The sequence below is a fragment of the Castanea sativa genome, chromosome 6, assembly GCF_040712315.1.
Source record: "Castanea sativa cultivar Marrone di Chiusa Pesio chromosome 6, ASM4071231v1".
In the NCBI taxonomy this organism is placed as follows: domain Eukaryota; kingdom Viridiplantae; phylum Streptophyta; class Magnoliopsida; order Fagales; family Fagaceae; genus Castanea; species Castanea sativa.
In genome coordinates, this window is record NC_134018.1 from 37,878,996 (window position 1) to 37,906,483 (window position 27,488).

General features: G+C 35.0%; 1 protein-coding gene across 4 annotated transcripts; it reads right to left on the reverse strand.

The window, feature by feature from the left end:
- On the reverse strand, positions 1-27,488 carry LOC142640451 (phospholipid-transporting ATPase 2). Of its 4 annotated transcripts, none has more exons than XM_075814554.1 (25): positions 27,359-27,488; positions 21,309-21,523; positions 20,621-20,834; positions 19,351-19,467; positions 17,373-17,465; positions 17,083-17,257; positions 15,953-16,119; positions 14,215-14,319; positions 13,346-13,443; positions 13,111-13,253; positions 12,099-12,195; positions 11,836-11,945; positions 11,585-11,749; positions 8,981-9,135; positions 8,817-8,897; positions 8,478-8,598; positions 7,813-7,919; positions 6,667-6,798; positions 4,853-5,006; positions 3,077-3,194; positions 2,715-2,888; positions 2,522-2,573; positions 1,541-1,668; positions 1,016-1,166; positions 1-545 (listed from the first exon to the last, which is right to left on the reverse strand). In XM_075814554.1, the coding sequence occupies exons 2-25, from the start codon at positions 21,431-21,433 to the stop codon at positions 213-215; spliced, it is 3,315 nt and encodes a 1,104-aa protein (XP_075670669.1). In that variant the 5' UTR covers positions 21,434-21,523; positions 27,359-27,488; the 3' UTR covers positions 1-212. The 4 variants fall into 4 exon arrangements, with proteins under 4 accessions (XP_075670669.1, XP_075670667.1, XP_075670670.1 ...); XM_075814552.1 differs by having other exon boundaries at positions 8,475-8,598; XM_075814555.1 differs by having other exon boundaries at positions 1-756; positions 8,475-8,598.

Here is a 27,488-nt window from a genome sequence, read left to right on the forward strand (position 1 = left end):
AAAAAAAATGCTGTGATCCGAATTATTCATTCTTACCAGACCAAAAATAAATATTATATATACCATTCATTTTTGTAAGTTATACCAATCCGATATCTAGCAACCTATATGTGCTGCATACATTGCTGGTTTATAACCAAAAAAATAAGAAGATGCTACAACTGTGGCAACTAGAAGATGTTAAATTCAATCTGCTGGATTAATTGTGTAATTTAGTTGTCTTTATTTCTGGAGTAGCTTGAAGACAATCTGGACTGTGTCTGAAAGAAATCAAATGGGGCTCCCGATCCAAAAGACCTTCGAGTATTTGGTGAATCTGATAGTAAAGGTTCATAAACTGGATTCCTGTTCTTGGGCTGAGTTATAGACAAAGGGGAAACCTCTTTCTCTAAGATGGGTCTTGGCTGTGGTTCAATGCTCCCGAGAGACAAAATAGGTCCACCCAAGCGTTCAGCCTGCTGAAGTATATTGATTTTACTTGGTCTGTACGTATATCGGAAGTACTTGAGAGCTAGAATTGGACCCATCCCAGCAGCAACTATGAGCTGCAATGGAATTCAAGTGTCATCAGTACATAAACTTGGCACTACTAAGATGGGTATTTGCTCCCCTCCAGGGCTGTGCCTCTCAGGCACGCATTTTAGGTTTGGCAGAGAGGGTAGCTGGGCCTTTTGTGTGTGTGTGTGTGTGTGTGCACGCGCGCGCGCGTTCTCTTTCTTTGCTTGAACTATGGCAGCAGTTGGTAAATCATTGAATCTGAAGAGCAGATAAAGGGGTAAGAACAACAGTGCCTTGCTAGTCAAACAGGACTACAAGAGAGTGAAAGGTCTGGTTCATCTCCTAGAATAAAATATGAGGGAGACCAAATCATAGTAAAAAGTCTCACTGTCATCATTTTTCCCACAAAAACTGCAACAATTAAATATTCCCTATCTCTCTCTCTCTCTCTCTCCCCCCCAAAAAAAAAAACAAAAGAAAAAACAAGAAGAGGCATTAACTAGAAAGAGATACTTACGAACACAGTTGTCCAATAAGATGGTTGTCTACACAACCGAAACATAATTGTATACATCCCTGATGATGGAATGGCACTGAAGATCCAATTGATGAAATAGAAGGAAGCCAAATTCCCCCATATAGCAATACATTGCAGTATTGTAAAGGAGCTGCATGCGTCAAAGTAGTTAGAGCAGACTCAAATCATTTTTAACCTTTCTAGAAAGTTTCAGGAAAGCTTTCAGGGCATAAAATTATGAGCAATACTAAAAGGAATAGACATGTTTTAAAGTTAAAATAAATGAATCTTCTATAAAGCGTTTCACACATGGGATGAAATTTATCGCTGTACGGTGAATAAAACAGTAATGCTTGTCTTTCATTCTTGGTGATTAAGGAAACACCATCAAAGCCCTCTTTTTAATATTGTATTGAGACCAAAAGGATATAAACAATGATTACGAAAGCCAGTTTAGTGCCAAAGTTAGTTCAGAGGACTAGCGTGAAATTTGCATTTGTGACCAAGTATGAGATTGAATCTTACTTGGTTTCCAGTGTCACAACAAAAGCCTGCAACCAAATACATCCAGAGAGAGCCACCATTGAAACCTCCTCCATTTCACTTTTTTCATAGGCATACGCATGTATGCTGATTACAAACACAACAATTGCCTGCAGATCATAGCCAGCGTCAATAGGTAAAAGTAACTGGTATAAAATTTTATTGAGCAAATCAACTCATTTGGGTAGAAACTTCAATTTGCTTTTATATACGGGGAAAATACCTCTTATAGATATTATTAAATGATCTGAGATGAACTCCTTTTTTCTTTTCTTTTTTTGGTTTTATTTTGTTAATGAGCAATGACTCATTGAAATTAACACCAAAGGGGAAGCAAACCATTTGTACACAGAAGTTATACAAGAGAAGCACCAGAAAAGAGGAAAAGGAGGAAGAATCCATAAACAAAATCTCCTAAATGAACAACAAACAAAGCCTTAGTCCCAAATTTTTGAGGTCGGTATGGATCCTCAATAGGTTAGTTAGGGTCAGTTGTATATATTATTTTCTTCCATTCTACTCTATCTATAGTCATACTCTTTATTACTCCCCTAATTGTCATGTCCTCCTTTTATTATTTTTACTAATGTACTTTTTGGTCTTCCTTTAACTTTTTTCGTTACTAACTTGGATCAACTCACTCTTTCTTACTGGTGCATTAGTCACTCTCCTTTGAACATGATAGAACTATCTTAAGTGACTCTCCCTCATCTTTTCATCAATAGGGGCTACCCCGATCTTAAAATAAATTTCGTCATTTTGAACCCTATCTTTCCGTATATTTCTACTTATCCATCTTAACATTCTTACTAATAGGGGTACAACTCTAGTACAAAAGAAATTATTTGATTAGAATACAAGAAATTAACAAGGGAAACACCAAAAGTGAAAGAAAATATGCTCCAACTAAGCTAACAAACCATGGGTGCAACAATGATAGTAAAAGAAGAAAATAGGACTCACATGGAAGAGAGATCGCCCAAACCATCCAGCAAATGTGCTAGGATTTAAAAGCCTGTTTAAAAATTGATACTGTGAGTTCAGTGACCATTGACCAACAGTAATTTCCAAGCTCACATCCCCACAAATAAAAAAGTTATAAAATCTAATACATAAAATTTGAACAAATAAGGTGGATAACAATATGAAATCAAACCTCCCCGCTTGGCAGTAAAATAAAATTTGTGGATGCTGCATAACTGTTTCTTCACTAAGATCTTTGTCAAGGACACTGACTAGAACAGGAATACTAGTGTAGAAAACATTGTAAGCCATCAAGCTGAGAGAATTGAAAAGACTAGTTCCAGAGACACCTGAAATAAAAGAGAAACTGAAAGCTCTCTAATGTCAGTACATCAGAAAAAAAATTAAATTTGAAGGAAGTCTAATACTCATGATTGACCAAGTCCACAGAATCAAAAAACATCAAAGTAAATATGATACTGCAACATGCAAGACTATCAAGAACCACAATAGAGAAAGGCATAAAAATGAGGGACACTATATATGGAAACTCACAAGATTTGGATGAAACAAATCAGAAGGGATTTATAAAAGGAATACTGGGACAGAAACGCAGTACGGTTGTATGAGTACCGCCCATGGACTAGTATCAACCGCTTCAGAAACCTGAACTCTGCAAAACAAGAGAAGCAGTCAAAACATTTCAATATTATTGTAATATGATACTCCCTTTGTCCCAAATTGTTGGTCCTATATTCCATTTTGGGATGTCCCAAAATATGGTCCTCTTTGAAAAGTTAATAAATATTTTTCCTAACTTACTCTATTTAAAAACTCAATACCATTTGTTCACTAAAGTTTAAATTAATGAGGGTAGTTTTGGGAACTTATACATTTTTTATTAAAAGACAACACATTAAATCTTGTTCCCTTGAAAAGTTGAATTTTCTATATAGGACCAAAAATATGAGAGGGAGTATTAAAAAAATAAAAAATAAAAACCTAACATTAACCATCATGTGTATGTGACATGATGAGTTCAAAGAAAAAAGAAACAAAACTTGAAGGACATTATAAAAAAGAGAATTTTTTTCATTATGGAACGAGCATTAAATAAGATGAAGGCAAATGATCCTAGCAGGCAAAGAAAAGCCATCATATGAACAACATTTTTCTAGTGCAGTTCTGAATTTATTAATGACAAATTCCATAACAAGATATGAATTTTTGAGAGGTAACTAGGGACATGGCCTTAGATATGGTCAAGTTGTGCAAAAGGATCCATCTAGCCAATCCCAATTAGTTAAGGTTAAGGATTAGTGGAGTTGAGTATAATTCCCAAAAGAGAAGGTAAACTCGCACGGTTTACTTCTGAGACAGAAGGATCACGTTTGAGGGAGCTAAAATATCTTGTAAGTAATAAAAAATTAAATCATGCAAAAGACATCTTCTGGTAGACAATATTGCAGTTCACCAGATCTATTCACAAATACTTCAGTTTCGACAGGAAATTCTGAAATGAAACCCACAAGCATAAAATATGCTCGAAGAAAAAATTTGTTGCACATGATCATCACTGCATTATTAGTTATTTAGTTACCAACAGCAATAGAACCAATGCGTGATGGATTTATAATTCCAGTTGAGGACACTATTGGGATGGTTTGAGCAACTTGCATAAATTGACAACCTCTTGCCATTTGATTTTATGTAGCTTTATCAAGATCATAAGAAAATTGTGTGAATGTTTCTAGCTCTGTAAGAGTGATAGGAACAATGATGTTATCACCGCCAATCATAATCTAACAATCTAAGTACAGTTGATGTAGTTGAGGCTAAATCAAAAGGTAGTCTTGGGGGGTGGGATCACTTTTATATACATATAGCATATAATATAATCTGATTGTCTCTTTTAAATTTTGTAGCGTCTATACAAACTTAAATAGTTTCTCTTACACTTCCTAGCTCTATCTCAAATGTGTGGAGCGTTTCAATGTCAAAACAGGTATCAGCACATGGAAAAGCTAGGGAGAATTCATTTTAAAGCCAAGTCAGCATCGAAAGTTGAAACTTCAATGGAGCATTACGGATGTTCACACACAAAACCAATAAAGATAGCAACTAACATTTTGCATTTGAGAATTCCTTTTACAGAAATATAGCATTTGAAAGAAATTAATAGCGAAGTTTAGCTGTAATTCACAACCATCAAACAAAAATCAAATGCAATACAAGTACATACCTATAAGTTCCTATCTAAAACAACTTTCTCATCCAGATATTCACACACAATACAAGCAGACATGCATGGATAGGTATGCATTAACTTACTCCCAATACTATAATCAGCTGCCCTCGCTGCCTGCAGTCCTTCTCTCCCACTGATGCCAACACCAATATCAGCTTGTTGTATCATCCTCACGTCATTCCCACCATCCCCAATGGCTAATGTCCTATAGTCGCATGATTTTAAGAGCTCCACAAGCTGCAATAATTAGTATAACAAATATTAAATGTCTACTCTACCAGACAAACAACTGCCCTTGCAGTTAAGAGTATAAGTGAGAGAAGAAGAAAAAGAAAATTAGGTTTTCTCCATAACAAAAGTAGTCATAGCATGTAACCAGCAATTAAACAATCCTTCAAGACCACTAAGACAGAAGGTCTTAGTGATATTTCTGATACAGAGGATGCTATATCTAGAGATTCAAAGCACTTGCATCAACCAAGTCTTAAAAATGCACCCCGCCCGCCCGTGGGCGGGGGGGCGGGGGAGGAGGGACTCTATACAAGAGACACCAAAGAAGTACAAGCAATACATAGTAGCCATCCAATATGAAATTTTCAGAATTTCCACATCAGTTACTCAACAATAATTTGCAGCCACTCTAAGCATTAACTATCTAAACTTGCAATGATATGTAGGAGGTTAGATGCAGCCATGGAAGATTAATTTGTTTCAGCTTAGAAATTTCGCCAATCCAAGATTTAATTTATGAGGTCAACATGTGAAGTCTAAGTGAAGCAAGAGTCACAAGGTTTTAAAAGTCTAGTTACAAATTTTTAAGGGTTAAAATGGTTTTTAATTTGGGTTCTTATGTTACAAGACAAATCTGAAATTTCAGCAGTACCTGCAAAATAATATTTTTTATTTTACTAGTCAAATTAGAAGTCTTTTAATTATGTATTTGTGCTGAATATAGTCAACGAATTCAGAGAGTTGGTTAAGAGAAAAATTGAGTGTTTTGGACAAAAGAGAGCATCTAGATTTTCTTTTTCTTTTGTGGGTACTGTTCACGGTCTTTGAAAAAAAAAAAAAAAAAAAAACTGTCATTTTCTTCCTTCTTTGCAACTCCAAATTACAACTTTTCCCTTCCCCTATCAAACCCTAAAAACCCTACATACTTTCCCTACAAATAGAGATAACATTTCAAACTCTAATTCATTCCACAAACACCCTAATTCTTTCTTTTAAAATCCTAAACCCTAAACCCATAAATTCTCGTAACCTTAAACTCACCACAAGCACATGTAGACAAGTTTTCCGTCAGTACTGGCAAACGACAAGTAATTTTGTTTTTTTCTTTCATGCTTTTTTCTTCACTTTGGAACCCACATCCCTAATGGTAGGTATAAAGCAACTCTTGCACCTAGACAGCAGAAAAGGAATTTAAACACAATATAATCAATTAGTTGAAACATCACTTCCTTCTGAATATCTGCTTTAGGTTATGTTGATCATTTTTAGACATGGCCTACCACCAGCAGTAGCTTCAACATAGCTAATATTAGATTTGAATATCTTGAGGCATCCATTAAATTTGGTTATCGGAGGTTTAGTTTTCTAGGGCTGAAATTTAAAAATTTAGAGATTCTTCCTCCTGGATTTTAATATTTGATTTCCATAGTTCACAATTCATTAGCTATTAGAAGCTTGGTGCATCTTATATTCATATTAGTATAGCAGTGAACCTCATTCGTGGGGAGGAGGAAAAAAGAAGAAGATAAAACTATATAAGCAAGAAAATAACCAAGTATATAACCAAGTATTTGCATGTATGAAGATAAAAAGTAAACTTAACAAGCCAAAGGAGTACAAGGAAAAGGAATACAAATATAACAAACAAAAAGTTTGATGGGGCCACCTGCGCCTTTTGTGATGGTGTCACACGACAACATATAGCAGTCCTTGACAATATTGCTAATTCAGTAAAGGCTTTCCGATAATACTTAAGTGCAATTTCAAGAGCCCAACCATCAACAACAAATGCCACATCCTGCTCAAAACATTAAGGCATAAAATGAAATTATAAGAAAAATTTTATCTTAAACAAGGTAATGCTTGCTTAAAGTTATCAAAAAATATATAAATATAAAAAATAAAATAAAAACTCCTGTTCAATTACATGTAGAAATGCAGCAGGCTCCCATAAAAAATATAAAAAATAAAAATAAAAAGAAATGCAGCAGACCACAATAACCATCACTGTTGCCAAACCTAGTCAAACAATTATGACTTCAAGACTATATCATCCGCCAGTAAAAATGCAATGTAGGTAAATCTGTTTTAGACTGGACTCTGGAGTCATATTTCACATGGTATTATAGTGCTTCAATACTTCTATAATAAAATAAAATAAAAGACTATTCCAGCCCCAAATACTTCTAAAAAGACATTAGAATATTTTTGTCATGATGCAAGCAAAGCACTAGCCCCATCTATGCAATACCCAAAAGGAGTAATCAATTTACAATTAGAACTCCCTGTCATCACTTATGAGGCTCAAGTCCACCTAGAACATGCCCAATATAAGACTCAACACAAACCTGTGCAACGCCATACACAATCCAAATCCAGACAATCACACAATTCGAGGTGTCACAAATCTCCCTCACTCAAATTCCTAATGTCTTGTGAGGGCCCACATTATTTTGCAATGCCCCTGAGTCAAAATGGCATTACCAAGTTGGCCCTAATACCATTTGTCATGATCCAAGGAAAGTGTTAGCCATATCTATGATATATCCTAAAAGGACTAGTCAAATTACAACCACACAATTCGAGGTGTCATGGTTTTATGCACAAACACTCACGAACTCAATTTTATTTATTGTGTTACGATTCACATTTTCAATAGATCCAAATTCAGTTCATACAGCAAGTAGTATTATAATACAGATATATATCATTTAATCATTACATTATATTAATTTAGCTCCCAAGAGTGTCAATGGATGCAAATAACTCATGACTGAATTTCAATTTGATTGACAGACTGTAAAAGCTGTACCTTAGGTTCTGATGTTGTTATCCTCATTGTGAGTAAAACTCTCTCTAAACTTTGCCGAACTTCATCTTCAGTTTTGCCATCAATTAATAGAAGCTGCCCTTTTGGCTCTGTCAATTCGTTAAAAAAATGCAACAATTAATGGTTCTGATATTTGGTAATGTCATAAAATTATATCTAATGAAAAGTTTCAGTCTTCCTAGAGCTTTCAAAAGCAACATTCATGCTGTAATACCTGATAAACCAAGAACACCAATTAAAAGAATATTATGCAACACTCATGTTAGAGATATCTGTATCAGGGAAATATTTCGAACAATAATACAAGGACTCATTTAAAACCCAACATAAATGTTACATAATCCTTTGAAGTTCTAGGTTCAGTTCCCAATTTTCATAAATTTACTTCATTATATAAATCAAAAAAAAGAGAAAAATTGGAATTAGATCCTTAGCACAAGTTAAAACAAAGAACATTTGTGTCAAACAGGTATATGGATGGACAGAAGTATAGAAACCCAGATACTTAAAGTCAGCAGGTGAAGCATTGCAACAAGAGAATCACACAGAGCTTGATCCTATGTGTCTCAAAATTTAAAAGACAAATAGTAGAACATTGTTAGAAAAAAGGGATAAGACAAGAAACGAATGAAAATGATAGCAACTACCGGGGGAAATAAAATTGCATGAGAGAGCAATCTGTATGGCAGTGTTCTGCTTGTCTCCAGTCAGCATCCAAAAGTTTATCCCTGCTTTTCTTAGTGCTTCTATTGTTTCTGGTACACCATCCTGAAAATTTTAAAACAATTGGATAAAGTCAACATTTGATGATAAGTGGTTTTTATCTTCTTTTTTCCTTTCATGTTTGGTTCTTGTGGATAATAAGTAGAAAATCATATCCCATTCCCCCCCCCCCCCCTTCTACCCCAAGGATCAAAAAGAATGAAATTTCATGCAATAAATAAATAAATAAAATATACGTCAACTATCCAACTACAGATATTCACCTGTAGACGGTCTTCTATTGCAGTAACTCCAAGAATTTCCAAATCATGTTCCAACCTTTGGCAGACTTCAGCAATTCTCCACTGCAAAAGTAAGCAAATTGAGGAAACCACGTGTCGATATACTTGGATATATCTTAACTAGAATATTGAGATGTACATTTTACCTCCCTATCAACTAAGGTGCTGTTGGCCTCTTTAAACAACAAAGACCATTCTTCGTATTCATCTTCCTTTAATTGACGCCAAGCTAAACATAGTGTACGCAGCCCCAATTGAGAATACTGTTCCACAGCTTCAAAAAAAGCCCTTGTTTGCTGTCCTGAAGTAAACTCAGGGTTAGCAGAGTAAGTAATTTAAATTGGTTCGATTTTTTAGATAACTAATACAAATGGCCGAGTATTCTCAGCTAAATGATCAAAAAATTATTATTAGAATCCACCTTTAGAATCTTTTTTTTTTTTTAAATGCTGAGGAACCCCCTCAAGTTATGGGCCAGTGGGACCACCCTTGAGGGGTAAAACCCCGGATGCCTAAACACCCCCACTAAGTAGGCATCGGGTAAATCGAGAAATGCCTCAGCTAGGAGTCAAACCAAAGACTTCTGGATTTAAAGTTAGTCCAGACACTCTCCTTTACCACTGAGGCACCCCCAGTGGGGGTTCACCTTTAGAATCTTTACACAATAGTCAAGCCTTGCAAGAATTAATGAGCACCACCTTTTTCTTTTTGAGTCAAAAAGAGCCATGGTATCATAGCAGCCAATAATATTTAGTAATGAACATAACTCATTCCATTGCAAAAGAATGAGATAAATGAAAGAAAATACAATGAATCATTCAATCAGAAGGGTAACAGTAGACTACATAATGTGAAGTAGCCTTATCCTCCCAAATCCCCGTTTTCCCACGGGTGAATCCAATACCTTCTTTTTGCAAAAAAAGACATTATTAAGTTCATAAATAACATACAAAAGCAAAAAATTTGCATTAAATTACCACTTCCCCTGGGGGGTTGCTGTGACTATATCACCACTTTGAACATCAGTATTATGTCTACCATTTAATAGCTAAAGGTCCATCTATCATATGAGAGTCACCAAACCTCTTTATTCCCAGTGTTCCCTGTTACATCCCGCCTGTGTAATAGAATGGAACCCTTCTAGCTTTCTTCTTATACAGTATTACCCAAAAACAGGGGGGCAGAGAATGATACAGCCTTCCTTTTTTATTTTTTTCCTCTTTAAGTAAATTGTAAAGGAGGGGATGGGAGCAAAGGACAAGTCTCATAAGCAAAGTCCCTAGCCTATTTGAAAAGCAGTACTTTGACTTCCAAGATAACTTAAGCACTTATGATCATCATTTGAAAAGCACGATTTTTTTTTTTTTTTTTTGTTGGATAGGTAACGAAAAAATTTTACTAACCCGAGTACATTGGGGATGTACTATGGGGGCAATAGAGTCACACTCCAAGCAAGGAGAGTATGTAAGAAAAAAAACTTAATCTCTAACAAGGGCCGCTCAAATCCCTCAAAGCATCTAGCAATGTGGCACAAGTCTCCAAAAATCTATATTGTGATGTCGCCCAAATTTGCCTTGCCAAGACTCAAACAACTCAAATACCTTATGTGGCATAACCCAATGAAGTCCAAACAAACAAAACATCAAAAACCACAGCTCAAAAGCTATGGGGCAATGAAGCAGAAGATGATCCATATATAATATTTATTAAAGTATTTCAAAATACATACCTATGAATTAATTATTACTTTTTTCATATGATAAGCATAACAATACAAGTATTAATTAATTGAAATATTCATACCATATAGTGTCTTAAATTTTCAATAATGGATGTATTGTCATTGCCATATATATATATATATATATATATATATATATATATATATAGTATCCCATTTCATGCTAGTGCTTCTTAGGTCATCATCCATCCTCCCTCCTCAGCAATATAGGATCCCCTCATAAATTGAGAAGAAGAGGGGAGAACGAGATTCATAAAAGTTCCAAGATAAACCCAAAAGGAATGGCAAACATCCCCCCCCCCCCCCCCTCCTGCTCAGCCTAATTAATTTGTCTCTTCCTTCCATCATCACAAGCAACAAGAATGCAACACAAAAGCAGGCTACAACACTGTCAACAGCAACCATGCAGGGGCCTGATCCCAAAACCGCAATACCTATGCAACGACATTAGGGTACTAAACTTGTAGACAACCTAGGACAAAATGACCATTCTAAATAGGTTCACTCTGAGCCACAGTTACACCTACTTGTTTGACTCTATACTTCGACTCTGACCTTCTAAACGGATCAATCTAGACTGCACCATACTCTGAATTTTAATGAGTTGCTTATTCCCTTTCCTGGGAAGAATAAAAACCACAAATTTCTGCTAATGTAGATTTCTGACCCCTAATATAGGCGCCTAAGGATATTTATTTAAATAAAAGTAGTATCTGCTACTCTCTCCCTCCAGCGAAAAGAGTACCAACTTCAAGAGTGAGGGAATTGATGGTTCAGTGTTTTTATTCCATACCTAAAATTACACAGCTTTTAGTAACCAAATGGGAGTGATTCAGTACCAAATTCATGTTTCTCTTCATTAAAATGAGCAAATAAATAAATAAATAAATAAATTTTGTTTCTCATATGGAACATGAATTTGGAAGGAACTCCCTAGCTACACATCTTATAATGCTTTCCTACAATCCTTCTGAAAGAGTTAAAAATATCATCAATAGCTAGGGCTTACCAGGACATGCAATAGGCAGAATAGCTTCATCTGCTCCCTTTGTCAAAAGGAGGATCTTTCCATTCTGGCAATCTTTTACAACTACTGACATTCTTTTCCTATCAGAAGTGAACTCAAGAGTTTCCAAGACTTCATATTGAATTGTTGAACCATTGAACTTGATCTCTGCAATAAATTTAATGTAAACTATATCATCACCCTCACTATCTGCTACATGCTTTCTATTACAGCAAAAAGCAAATAACTTTTACCAAGAATATTTGCATTCTTATTGACAAAAACCATATGCAGCCGAGCAGCAGCATGGACAAGAGCATCTTCATCCTGAGACTGTGCCTTGTAAAAGATATCTCCAGTTTTGCTATAGGCAACAGAAGAAACAGAAGAAATATTTCAAAACTACAGTATATGTGCATGTACATCTAAAGCAGACAAAAGTAGAAAGTTTCCTTGATTTGAATCTGAGATAGATCTCAAAATCCCAGCAGGAATTTAACCATAAATCTATACTCACGTCTTCATTGGTATAACTGTATTACATATTGCCATAACTGTAAGAAAATGTATAACATCAGGAGAACGACTGGAAACTGCATTGTGAAGCTCCACATCTGTGTATCAAAGCATGGAACTGATCAGAATACAAAGTTTTGCAATCTAAAAGAGTTTTTAGAACGGACGGAACAAATAAAGAGAATCAAGAAATACACCAGCAAATAAAACAAGTTAAGCTTGATAATTCATGCATTAGTATAAACACTTGCATTTTCATTAAATGTTTCCTTCTGTCCATCATGTTAGTTGATTGGACAAATCAAGGGATTATAGCATGACAAACTCGAGTGAATTTTCCATTGAGTAACCATGTCCATGTGAAGCACATGGTCAAGTAACTCAATCCAACAAAAACACTACTTTATAATTGGTCAAAGCAAGGAAATGGATGAAAGGATGATGAAAGACCAATCATGAAAAGCTTAAGAATAACGGCAGACTAGAGCATTAGATTAACACAGCAATGATTGGCTTAAATCAGCACTAAGTGTTTGGGGTTAAGAATATAAGAAAAAATCAACATTCATGCATTGACTTTCTACATAAAGAAATTTTAAATATAAAAACCCTCAAATTTGGCTGTGATGTGAATCAAGAGAAAGAATGTATGTGTTTTGCTATATTCTAAAACATCACCGAACTCTTCAGTACATGATTCTATATAGGTTTTGTTTTAATAAACATGATTCTATATAGGCGACTCAACTATATGACAAAAATAAAACCCTAAAAAAATCCAGAGTGATTACTTTTTGACGAGTGTCCAGGAGTAATTTTTGACTTATTTATATATCCTGAAACCCAATTTTGATTTCACTATGCATTACATAATATATTGAGAAAAAGTTTGCAATGCAACAACTAAATGTGACAGATATTGCTTATGGAAAAAAATAATAATAATAAAAACAACTATATGCGACAGAAAAACAAGAAAAAAAGAAGAGCTCCAACACTGCTAAGAACCAAACCTTTTAAAGCATCTCCACTATCATTTCCATAGAAAACGCCATTGATACAACATCTTCTAAAGATCATTTTGTTTTCAGTTAAGGTACCAGTTTTGTCGGTTAGAATGTACTCAACTTGTCCCAGGTCCTCACTTATTGCTGTACTGCCACATAAAACAAACACCTCCTAAAGATATATGCAACACAACATTTTTCATATGGTAAAATTTGTTGAAACTTTTTTCAAGTCACTTACTTTGTTGCATGGGATGGAGTACCAGTTTCTTGGTCAATCATCTCGTTGTCCCAATCAATAAATTTTGCATATAAGCTCTTCACAAGATCCAGGGATACCTGCCAGAAATAAACATTTCAGATTTTCTCATTACTAGTAATGGCTACACTTTAACATCTCTGCACAATCTCATAATGATCCAGAAAATCAATCAAAGCAAAATTGTCTTAACTAAAAATTTTCAAGTTATTATTATGGTCCCCCATCATTAATCTGGCAATAGCAAGAAAATATGCAATGCTAAGGATCTATTCTATATGGAATATTACACCTAAAATAAGAGAGGGTCTTCAACGTAAGTGGTATTTTCATTAAGACCACAAAAATTGAATTATCCCCTTATTTCTCTCTCTCTCTCTCTCTCTCTCTCTCTCTCTCTCTCTCAAAAACTCCAAGAACTACTTCCTTTTTTATAGTTAAAAATAATTTCATTCAGCAACAGTAAAAAGTACAGATACGAAATTTTCAAAAAAGAGAAATCATAGTCAAATGCAAGCTAACTAAGAACTCTAAGAAAGAAAAGGAAGGGATGTTTCCTAAGACAACCATCCACTAAAACAAACATCTTAGCAACAATTGCTTGATATTATGAATTGGACACTTGACACCACAAAAAGTTCTACAAATATGGTCTTGCCAAATTATCCATAAAACAAAGGAACAGCATTCTAGGCTTCTGAACATCCATAAAATGCATAAAGTTCAACTATTTCTGGATTTTTTTTTTAAATGAGATTTGGTTGTGTTAAATAATATTAGCAAACATTCCAAACCATTATAGTGAGAATATAGACAATCTAAGGTTATTAGCATCATATGCAACAGCTTACCTTAATTGATATGGGAATCATGATGGAACAAAGAAGCTCAAAGCGAAGAGGGATAATCAATAGTTCAAACCATGGACTTTCCTCTGGATATTTAACATACCATTGCTACCAAAAAAACAAACCAAGAAGGTGAGTATATGTTTGATGATAATAGATCTATATCTAAGGACAGTTAAATTCAAAACACAATTTAAAATTCAGATTTCATGCAGAAAGACAACATGCTTCTGGATAATGACATGAATCAGCAGTTAAATATGGAGAAAGGGAAATTTAGACTGATTAAAAAAGAAGGAATGAATAGAGAAGAATTGAACAAGGGGATAGTCATCAATAACAAAACCAACAAGAACAAAAAGGAACATGTACAATAATAAACTAATAAATTCACCATATTTTATATCTTTCAAGATTGTTTCAACATGTACAGGCAAACCAATTCACTTTAGTTCTAAATTACTTGGGTATGGGATTCAGGTGTAGATATGTGTCTTAAGTGTCTGACTCATCTAATGTTCGAAACTTGGGAACAAGGATCCAAAATTGGGTACAAGTAATTGGAAATGCCATGTCAAAAATAGTTCAAAATTCTATTCTTTAAATCTTATCAGTTCAACTATTATATAAAATACATTATTGTTATTTTATGGGAACCCTTTCTTTTTATATCTTTCAAGATTGTTTCAACATGTACAGGCAAACCACTTCACTTTGATTCTAAATCACTTGGGTATGGAATTCAGGTGTAGATATGTGTCTTAAGTGTCTGACTCATCTAACATTCAAAACTTGGGAACAAGAATCCAAAATTGGGCACAGGTAATTGGACACGCCAAATCAAAAATAGTTCAAAATTCTATCCTTTAAATCTTATCAGTTCAGCTATTATATAAAATATATTATTGTTATTTTATGGGAACCCTTTCTTTTTCATTATTATTATTATTTCTTATCTTGGCATGATAAGTAAAAATTAAATCATTTTACGTGAACATTAAGAACCATCCCACTTTTCTACCATCAGAAGTAAGGTTTAAATATTTTTTATTTAGGTCTTATCAGTTTTAGACTGACACAACACTCAACTCCCAAAAAAAAGGGGGGCCAGGGGAGGAAAAAGAACTACAATATTAGCCAATAGAATAAAAATGAAGTACGGGAATATGAAGGAGCTCACCACATTTAATCGAAACTTTTATATGGCCATTAAGCATGCATTATAATTCTAATTATGCTGGAGAGTTCATCCCCAATCCCACCATATTGTGCAGAAATCATGTTCCATATTATGAAGATCAAAGGAAAAGAATAGCAAAGAATCAGTTCAAGGGCAAGTTGACAACAAACATTACATCAGAAATTCAGCAATTACACAGAATTTCTGGACCCATGAATCCAAAATCCTATTGGAAATTTCATGGTCAACTTAAATAATAACAGTGAATAGGTCTTTTCAGAAGCCAAAGAATGTCAATATGCAGGGTTTTTGGTTGTCATCATAATCAGTAGCACAACTTATAAAAGGCCATACCAACAAGTTGCAAATAAACCAGCAGTGGCTATGAAGTTCTTGCCATCAGGGACAAGTCTTCAACAAGATAAGGAAGTCTCAATGAGAGTTTTTTATTGGATAATTGAAATGCTAAGTGGTCAACAAAGACATCCTACACATGCTAGAAAGACACGTAAACTCTTCTCTAAGAACTTCATCAAGAGCAAAAGATCAGTTGTGATGTACCTTCCTTGCTTCTGTGTCCTTCCAGACATTACCAGCAATCCCAAGAACAATAACAACCACTATTTGAAAAACAAATATAGCTCCAGTCAACTTGTCAATCATGGCATCCATAGCTGTAAGCTTTGGTTCAGGTATCCCCCTACACATGCCCAGCTTGGTTTCATTGCCTGAAAAAGTAGAATATGCAGAAATCACAAATCAAGCAATAGCTGCAACTGCTCTCAATACCATCATGGCAACTCATGGGATTCAGAAATTGTCCCAAGAAACCAACAGCAATTATAATATATATATATATATATATATCTCTTTAGGTAATTAAAAATTTATGGAAAAAAAAAAGAAGAAGAAAAGATACAAAAGAGGAATCAATGAAGTATTTAAGATTCCTTACAAATAGCTAAAAATAAAGAGAATTAAGGAGATTGTATAGCGTAGGTAGAAGCCATGTGCTATATTAAATATAGCATGCGATTAATATGTTAAAATTGTATTCTAGCATGTGATAAATGTTACTTAGTTATGGATACTTTCATAACCAATAACTAACTCCTAGGCTATAAATATCCATGTACAACCATTATAAAGGAGGTCTTCCGTTAGTGAATGAAAATAAGCCTTTGAGAGCTTTTCCTCGAGAACTTTGGGTTCTTTGCAGAGGTGCCTAACCACCTATCAATTTGTTCTAAACAACTCACATCACATTTAGTTCTAATTCATATCGTAGCCCATCAATTCCCTGCAACATAACCTCAACTGTCATATACAAGCATGCAACTGAGAAAAGAAGGATGGATGGAGCCAGCCTAATTTAAAGTTCCTACGAGGCTATAATACAAAACTAGACTTAGTCAATATCAAATTTTTTGCACTAAGATAGCTCTAGATATAATTTTACTTCATCGCTCACTGCCATACACACAGAACTCTATAATACATGTTTATTGTGCTCCATCTTTTCGAAGAAAGAACATATCAGATAAACACATTTTGCTGCTTAAATAACCATCTTGACGTATGTTTACTTCTTTTTTTCACTTCTCTAAATTTCAGAAAGGATTAAAAATAAGGGGCACATGAGAAATAAACTGATACGTCCTATAAGACATTTCTTATTCTTAAGAACTTACCAGTGTAGACAGCTACTCCACAAGCCCACTCTGTATTCCGCAAGTAACATGACTGGAGAATTGTGTTTTTTATTGTTAAAGGGCACACATCATTATCAAGAAATGGGGGGAACAACCGTAGATTTGCATCAAATCTCCTAATGTCCTTATCTGGACTAGGACACTCAATAACACCCTGTTAAGAAAAAGAGTGTAAGAAAAGAACATACTAACCACCAACGTTGCAAGTTGCAACATAAGGATAAATGATCAACAAATCTTCCATCTAAGATAATTTACAAGAAACTTGCCTTGATCTTATGCAATAGTTCAGAATCTATTCCCATGCAAGCAGAGGGTATAACCCTTGTCTTCAAATCAGTTTCGCCATCTAAGGCAGCAGTCTGTTAAACATGTTACGTCATGAAACTCTACAAATTTTCTAAAGGACATCCAAAAAAAAAAAAAAAAATCTCAATACTAGCATCTAGCATCCTTCACAAAATAACATATAGAGAATCCATTAGATAGATTCAAAGTTGTTATTGTCTATTGCTTTTTTTTTTAATTACTATTACTATTACTATTATTATTATTTTGATAAGTAACAATCTTTATTAAAGCAGCAAAACTTCCAAGTATACAGGAATATACAAAGAAAATCCAACATCAACATTTCAAAGAACAGTGCTCTAACAAATCTAAAAAAGACAAGAGAAAGCTTGAAGAGCCCTAGCCCAATCCAGCATAGAAATAATGAAAAAGGATTTAAGCTCAATGATAGATTCAAAATTTTTTTTATACAAGAAATTTATCTTTCCTTGGAAATTGCAGAGCCTTGTAAATTTGTCAGAAGATATGAGGTATAAAATCAAAGAAAGAGAAGAAGTATAGAGGAACCCTAATAGACGAGCCATAAATTAAAATAAATAAGCCCAACGCCCATCCTACCTTCATTTCGACTTGTATTGCCATAACTTAATTTGGGTTGACCTTGACCGATACTTAGCACAGCCCCAAAACAAGCCCAACTTGCAATACAAGCAGACTGGTCTATAATTTGCCATGATCTTGTCAATCTCACAGTCCAAATGACAAGCCAGCCATTTAGTTTCTCAATCAGATCAAAAGGCACAACTATCATGCAAATCAAATGTACAAGAAATGTAACATCACTGAAAAGTTATACATTGCTTTACTACCATCAATCTGACCAAAACCTAATGAATTATATATGTAGACTAGATGGCATAACGAGGTCAGATATCAGCTTTGTCCCTGTTCCAACTAGCTCGACCACATTTTAGACCTGACATCCTAGCCCCGGCCCCTTTCTGCTATCACAGTTGACTTGGGACAGTTGTACATGAGAAAAAGTTCAAATAAGGTCTGCCAACCTGATTTGGTGGCAAAGAAGCACCAAAATCCATATTGACCATGAGCACCATATAATCATGGTTGCTTGCTACTTTCCTAATGGGGAGTAATTATATGACACTGTAAAGTAGTTAATACCCAGCGATGTAATACTACAACAACATACCTTGGTCCCAAATTTTGGGGTCGGCTATGGAGCCTCAACAAATTAGTCAGGGTCGGTCATGGTATTCTATTCATGCCTCTCTTTTTATTTCTTTTAATTTACACAATGAGAATTTGAGTTTTTGTTTAAGAAATTTTTTTTATGCTCCCATGAATTATAACTCAACTGGAACTTCCTTCTCGCATTATAATTGGTTAGAGGGTGAGGTTTTTTTTAACGCAAAAATGAGCTATAGCTCAACTAGCACTTTCTTCTCTTATAATACCATAATAATTGGTAGAGGGGTGAGGTTATGGGTTCAAGATCCACCGGATGCGTAACTTACCAATAAAAAAAGAAATGCTTTACACAAAGTAGGAATCTAGTTTTTTTCGTTTGTTTATTTTGCTTAAAATTAAGCTGGCAAAAGTATAGTTGTACCTAAAAAGGTTGAGACTTCAAAAAGCTATACATTCTCTTTTAGGATGAAACTAAGCTAAACCAAACAGGAACTTGGGGGGGGGGGGGGGGGGGGGGGGGAAGAAAGTCCAAATCCTCTGTTAAACAGAAATTTGCAAACATAACTCACATTTGAGCTCACTTGAATACATAGTACAATTCTATTTTCTCTTTCCTGTTCTACTTTCTATAATCAGGGAACACTTCGAAATAACAAAATCAAAATGTAAAATAAAACAAGTGTACTGCTGATAACATCAACCTACGCAAATTCTCAATCAGAATGATATATGGAGCAGCAGATTTACCTCTATATAGCAAACACCCTGTGGATCTGAGGTACCAATCAAAACAAGATCACATGGCACTTCATCATTCTCCCGGAGCCATATAATGTTACCTACATGAATATCCTGCGCTTGGACCTACAAGTCAATGCACCACCAAGAGATAACAAAAGGTTAGATTCACAAATTTTAAGAAAAATGAGACGACATATATCTAATCCAGGAAAGTATTAATTAGACAAAATCTAGTTGAACAGTTATATCATTGGACCTTCTCGCCTTCATAAAATAACATGTAGTTTCTATGCACGAAGTCTATTTAACTCTTTAAGTTTATCTATAAAAAAATCTCGTAAAGATAAACTACAAGAGTTAAATACGAGATTTTCTGGTTGCTTATATATATATATATATATATATATATATATATATATATATATATATATATATATATATATATTTCACAAATCATTAAGTTACACTCTATAAAGTAAGGGATGGACATGAAGGTTCTCCTTGCAGACATTAAGTTGTGTTAGAAGGAAACCCCTGTATATCCTGCTGCTACATCATACTCTAAACCTTAGTAACTGAGTGAAGAGGAACAGGAAATAGGGATAGGGGGCCTTATTGCCTCAACCCTTTAGAGCTACCAAATTGGGTTACCGATAGGCAATATGGAGAAGTTGAAGAATAGGTAAACCTAGTCGCCGTCATCAGTGATTAAAGGGATATGATTGCTTCATAATTCAGTTTCTTGATTATGTTATGATAGTGATACTTAAGGATTTCACAATAATGATAAATGAATGGTGGTTATTTTTATGAATACTCTTTTTTTTCTCTTTTCTTTTTTTCTTTTTTTCTTTTTTTTGGGATAGGTAATAAGACTTTCATTAAAAGAATTGAACTTTGTATTCACGATGGACAAGAAACAAATACAGATAGTTCAAGAACTAAAGCTAACAGATTGTAAGAATTCAGAAATTGAAATACAATGCGTAAAACCCCAAATATGAGCCCACTGAAACAAAGTACTGAAGATTTTGCCAACAAATTCATTTACCATTATTTATTGTTAAAGTAGAGCAATAAATAATTAATTACCCACCATTAATTACAACACATGCATCAAGTAACTACAGAGTAGAGCAATAGGTGCTGGACACGCCAAACTATTTGATCAATTGCCAACAGAGCAAGTTAACTTTGCTCTTTCATTTCAATTTGAAACATAAACAACAAATCAAACCACAAAATGAGAAAGGGGTTTTAGGAAAAGTTTCCATACAAGTTTTCTTATGCCATGCATAACAACCCAGACTTCCTTCTCATTTGCCTTCTTGTCTGATAGATATCTATTATAATCATCCCATGCCTCTTTTGTTGCAGAGACTGCAAAAATAAAAATAAGGGGACCCCAAGTACTGGCAGGATTCACCGGAGTAATAAGCGGCCATAGCTGAAGGCAAGCAATCAGTAAAAAGTATTGGTTCATGAACCGGCTGAAAATAGAAGAAATAAAATTAATTAGAAAACCAAAGAAAAGAGGAAAAATAATTTCAGAAAACCATTAAAAAAATATTCAAACATAAAATCATACTAGACAAAATTTAGAAAATGTAATAAGCAAAAAAATAGTGATAAGCATAAAATCAACCAAAAAAAAAAACCAAAGGGCCAGTCCACAAGAGAAAGATGAACTACCATGAAATGAACAACACTGTCCAAAATGAGTCTATCTAACATGAGTGCAGCTCGTGCTCAAAAAATATGGTTTGAACAGTCAACCACAAGAAATGAACCATCACATCATGGCCAAATAATCTCCAGGCATACAACAAGTATAAACAAGTCCAAGAGGGAGAGAGAGAGAGAATTTGATTTTTACAGAATATTCTCAATTTTACTCAAGCAAACTACTACAGAAGTTATGATGAGAACCAACATAAAATCAACAGCATTAATTAAAGAATCACCTGAACTGTTCCCATAAGTTTTTTGGGATAAAGTTCAATAAAGTATATTTTCTGTTTGATATGCAGTTGTCACAGTAAAGATCACGTGCTGATTCATCGTCGTTGATGTAAACGTAACGCTTCATTGTTGAACTAGAAGCATCTGATCATGTTTAACTATTCTGCAGGTTCCCTACAGAAGCTGCCACAAGAATTAAAGTTCATACCTTCATATCCTGCCAAAATAAACCAAACACTGCACAAATCACAATTTTCATCCATATAACACATAGCTGGCATGTACTACTTAGGGCACACAAGAAAGAAGCCCAAAATAAACATTATGAACATGGTATGTTTCTACTTCTTTGCAATTGTAACAATAGTATGGCCACTTGCGCACCAATATTCAGCATAGGGACTATGATGCTACTTTCAAGAATCTAATGTCTAATGTCTCCTAACAGCTGGTTACATGCACAAATTAAGAGAGTTCTTGTAGGTGCCCACTACCCAGGCAATGTATCGACAAATTTTCACTTTTTAGACATATATTGTGAGAAGGACCTCAATTCAAAACACAGTTTATACAGTCATTGTTGGAGCTCAGTTAGTGGTATCAATATGTCAGGCTACATATGTGCATGTGATGCATGGTTTATAACTCTATGAGAAAACTTGTAAGCTGAAATACCCTGTATCTCTTAGTGGAAAATCTTTTTTTTATTGGATAAGTAATAAGTTTATTGATCTCAAAAAATGGGGAACACCCTAGTACATAGGGAGTATACAAGGGGTCAAACAATCAAGAATAAAAATTACAAGAATCTAAGAAATCAAGAAAAGATCAAATGATTGGTTCCGCAAAGCAGTCAACCAATCCATTAAAGTTATAAAGAAAAATAGTTTCAAGTCTGATATTGATTTCTCCTTATCTTCAAAGCACCTACTATTTCTCTCTCTCCAAAGACACCACAATAAGCAATGGGGAACAATCAACCATATATACCAATTTCAATGACAACTAAATCTGCCTTGCCAACATGCTAAAAGCCCCGCTACAGATTGCGGCATACCCCAACTCACTCCAAACAATCCGAACACCATAGCCCACAGATCCGTTGCAACCGAACAATGAAGAAAAAGATGATCAACCGATTCACCATTACACTTGCACATGTAGCACCAATCCAATATCCAAATCTTCCTTTTTCGTAAATTGTCAATCATTAAGCACTTCCCTAAAGAAGCAGTCCAAACAAAGAAAGCTACTCGAGAATGAATCTTCTGATTTCAAATACTTTTCCAAGGAAAGCAATAGTCATTAGAGCCCCCTAAGAGACTATAATAATCCTTAACCAGGAAGCCCTTCTCTCTATCAAGTTTCCAGTACATCTTATCCTCACCAAACCCTTTCACTGAAGCACCATATATGGTATATATGAAACCGGCCAATGCTGAGGCATTCCCAAGCATGCACACCCCTAAAGAAACTTACATCCCAAAAAAGGACTCATTATCAAGCTTCATAAGCTCAGCCACACTAACCTCCTTGTCTTGGCAAACTCTAAACAGTTCAGGATAGCTGACTGCAAGAAAAGTCTCCCCACACCAATGGTCTTGCCAAAATTTCACCCTAGACCCATCCCCAATATCATATAAAATGTGGTGAGAAAAAGAAAGCCATCCCCGACTAAGATTTTTCCACAAGCCAACACCATATGGACCATTAACAGACCTAGTACACCAGCCACTCCATTCACAACCATATTTCACCTCTATCACTTGCCTCCAAAGGGCAGCCCTCTCCATCCCAAATCTCTATAGCCACTTCCCAAGCAAAGCTTCATTAAAAAGTCTTACTTTCTTTATCCTCAAGCCACCTAAAGCAATGGGACTGCAGACAGTATCCCATTTAACCAAATGAAATTTTGGTTCATCTCCAATGCCACCCATAAGAAATTTCTCTAAAGTTTCTCAATTCAGTTAGTTACAGCTGCAGGAATAGGAAATAAAGATAGAAAATAAGTGGGTAAATTAGATAGAGTGTTTTTAATTAAAGTGACTCTACCTCCCTTGGATAAGTACAAACGTTTTCATCCTGCTAATCTCCATTCTATCTTCTCCAGAATTGGGTTCCATATTGCCTTATCCTTGAATTAAGCTACCAAAAGAAGACCCAAATACTTCATTGGAAGAGTACCTTGTTTAAAGCCAAGGACATTCAACAATAAGTCCAAATTATGCACCATACCAACAGGAACCAACTCTAACTTTTCCTCAGCTGTTAAAGGCTGAATCTCCTCTCTAACATCCAAATCATTCAATTTGTTCCAGAGTTGCTGTTTCTTAATAGTGACATTACCAAACTCCGCTTCATTCCACGTTTTTAGATCCAACTTCAAAGCTGCCAACTTCTTAGCTAGTATAAAACTCGGATTGCCTTGGAACAAATAAGATGCCCACCAAGCCTTCACTTTATCAACAAAATTCTCTACCCTCAACCACATATTTTCAAAACGAAAAGGATTTCTACCTCTCCAATGACTTCCCCCCTCCAACAAAATTGGGAAGTGGTCTGAAAGTACTCTGGATAGCCTTTTTTGGGAAAACAGAATGAAGTGATCCACCAAGAGCGGAGAGAAAAGAAATCAATCTATTCTAGAAGTGGAGGAAGTATTGGACCAAGTATACAGGCCCCCATCCATAGATATATCCATCAACCCATGGAGAGAGACAAAATCAGAAAATCCATACATAGCCCAAGTACAACTTGCAGCCCCTAATCTTTCCGATGGGAAGCGGATTATATTGAAGTCACCTCCTAGACACCATGGCAAATCCCACCAACTAATCAGCCCTGTCAGCTCCTCCCACATTTTGCTACACCTCTTGTTCAAATTTGGCCCATATACACCTATAAAAGCCCACTCAAATTGATCCCAACATTTTTAAATTTGCATGAAACAGAAAAATGCCCCACTGCTTTCTCCACTATTTCTACCACTCTTCGATCCCACATCAAAACAATACCTCCAGAAGCACCTTCAAAATCCAGGTACAGAACAAAATACTATTCTAAATGTGTATGTCTATTTAAATACCAATTCAATTTATTTATAAATAAATAAAAATTTAAAACCAAAGTTTTTCTACTTGCCAATGCACAAAAATGACATCAAAACATTCAAGAATGAAAAAACCACTTCTTGTTTTCAGTATAAAGAATTTTTTTGGACTTAAAAACTATCTCTAGAAAAACAAAAACAAAAAATGAAACTTGTTTGGTAACCACAATTGTTCAAAATTCAAGGAGCTATGAAGGGCTCCTTCCCTCTCCTTTCGTCCCTTCAAACCTCTCAAGGCCGAAACTGCTGACCACCACAACTCCCACAGCCCAAACAACACTACCAAAGCATCATCACATGTTGCCACCACCACAAATATCCCCAGAGTTCCCAAACCTGAAGCACCATCCACTCTCAATTTATAAAACATCATAATGGTCCTTTCTAGCATACCATCATCTTTACAACAAAACTAATGTAGGAGCATAGTGACAGCTTAATGGCCGCCATGTAGGCAACATGTGTCATTTATTTTATGTGTCTAGTTATCTTTTATTTGTCCTTATTATTCAGTCAAAGTTATTTTTGGGGTTTGTTGGTAGTTGTTACAGCCATTTAAATTCCAAAAACCAAAGCAAACAAGTCCTTTGTTACATATAGTTTCTATGAGTCTATTCTGACTTTAGCATTGAAAAATGTAATGTTTTGAATTTTAATTCCATTCTACTATGCTTAGAGGGCTGTTCTAAGCAACTATAGAAGCTACTTGACTTCTACTTTAACACTAATCCTTTGGGTGGATTTCCTTTGGTTGGTGAGTTTTGCTCTCATCTCTATCAGCGGATTCCAAAGGAGTAGCAAGTACTGCTCTTATCTCTACTGGTGGATTCCATTAGAGTGGCGAGCTTATCTATCCTTTGAGTGCGTTCTATTTCTCCTCAACGTTCATCCCTCTACTAGTATCAAAACCCATGAACTCCTTTCCCAGTTTCAATCTAACACCGAGTACTGCAATAATTCAATGCCTTTGGAACAATAAAATCACCTAAGAAATACCCACTTTCTTGGATCTCACAAAATCAAACAGAGTAACCAAGTAAAAGTCACCCTACAATGCAACCATATAATAGCAATCAAGAAAATACTTCCAGCACCCACAGCATGCAAACTAAACAGTTCGGCAAATGCCCACAACTTCAAAACCACCAAGCATCACCACTCTTTTGAGAACTACCACTCACCTATATGCATTAAACCTCTAAATCACCGAGCACTACCACACCACCAATCACCCATTAGATCACCTAAATCACTGCCCAAAAGCTACCCTTAACACCCAACAGCTCCAACTACTGGGATTCCCAAATTTCTCTAATCCAACACCAAAATCAAAACCACCACAAGGCATCCTAATAACCCCCATCAGCCCAAAACTGACATAGATCAAAGACAAACAAAAGAAAAATTGCTAGAAAAAAGGGTGAGAGTGAGAACTCAATGGTACCGTCTACAAAGCTCCTATTTTACAAAAATGCCATTAATGAGACGAAGCTGTTCTTATTTTTTAAAGTACTAAAAACAACACAGACTAAAAATACTGAATACAAAAAAATGGTGATTTCAAAAAACAGCAATTTTGAGTTACATTTTTCATAAAACCAAAAACAAAAACTGATCCAAAATCAATTTGTCTCTATCTCTTTTCCTGTTTCTCGAAACAGGAAAGGCTTTTTAAGAACAAGTCCAATCAGCCCATACATTGCAATGCAGGGATGCTTATACTTATGCAGACACAAAAAAGATTAACAATACAGTAGAAATTTCAACCATATAATTAGAAACATATTGACAATTGATTACAGTCTAATACCTGCAAGGAAAATGGTAATACTGTACTCGGGATTCAACTAGAAATTTCAACCGTTGTGATGTTGCTTATGCCTTGTGGGGTGAAGTGTTTAGGATGTTTGGGATTCATTGGGTAATGCAGAGACAGTTGCAACTTTATTCTTTGCTTGGAGAAATTGGTTTAGGAAACATGACTCGGGTGCATGGAACTTGGTGCCGGCACGTCTGATGTGGATTGTGTGGAAGGAACAGAAGAGCCGAACGTTTGAGGATGCTAAATGTTAAGAGATCCTTGGATCAATTGAAAACCTTGCTAGTCCATACTCTCTTTGATTGGTCTCGGTTTTGGGATTTTACACATTGTTCTTCCATTTTAGAGTTCCAAAATTCTCTTGGATCTTCCATTTGACATTCTTGTATTTTTTTATGACACTTATTACTTTATATTCATCATCGTGAACATAAAACATTCTTCATTATCAATAACATTTAAACGTTATTTAAGTTTCCAATCTGCTCTAGAAACTCTTGATTCTTGCATCTAGTTCCTAGTTGGGATGCTAACACATAACAGCCAAAAATAATAATAATAATAATAATAATAATAATAATAATAAATAAATAAAAGCAGGGGAAAGGAACTTATTTATACACCCATTAAGACAGTCATCTACACAATACAAGTCAATCACAATTTACTCAATTTTTTTTTTTTTATAAAATAAATAGCCAATACAATGAAATAGTGAATTAAAACTAAACAACAAGAACCAATCTTGAATGTTAAATATCGCATTAACACTGAGACTGAAAAATAATCCAAATCTTTATAATGGGTTCTAACATAAAATTCCAAACCTTCCACAAGAACTATCACACGAGGGCTTCAATTCCTAAAAGCACAAGGTAGTAAAATAAAAAATAAAATAAAATAAAAAAATAAAAACAAGAAAACCCAAAATGGCCATAGTTCTATCCAGGAAAGAAAACCCATTAATGAAAATCAGTTTCAATCAATGGGTCGTCAAGATTTAAATCAAATTCGATCCAAATGCTACGGAATTTCAAAAAAAATCTTTCAATGGGTTATCATATTTTCGGAACTAAAATCGAAATATTGAGATTGAGAGAGATGCAAGAAGTGGTCAAAGATACCTTTTCTGTTGTTCTTCTTCTTCTTCCTCTTGCTGACGCTGGTTTGTGTATTTGGGCTCTCTCTCTCTCTCCGTTTGAAGAAGAGAAACGCTAATATGTGTCCGTTTGTTTGTACTGGTTTGACTTCGTG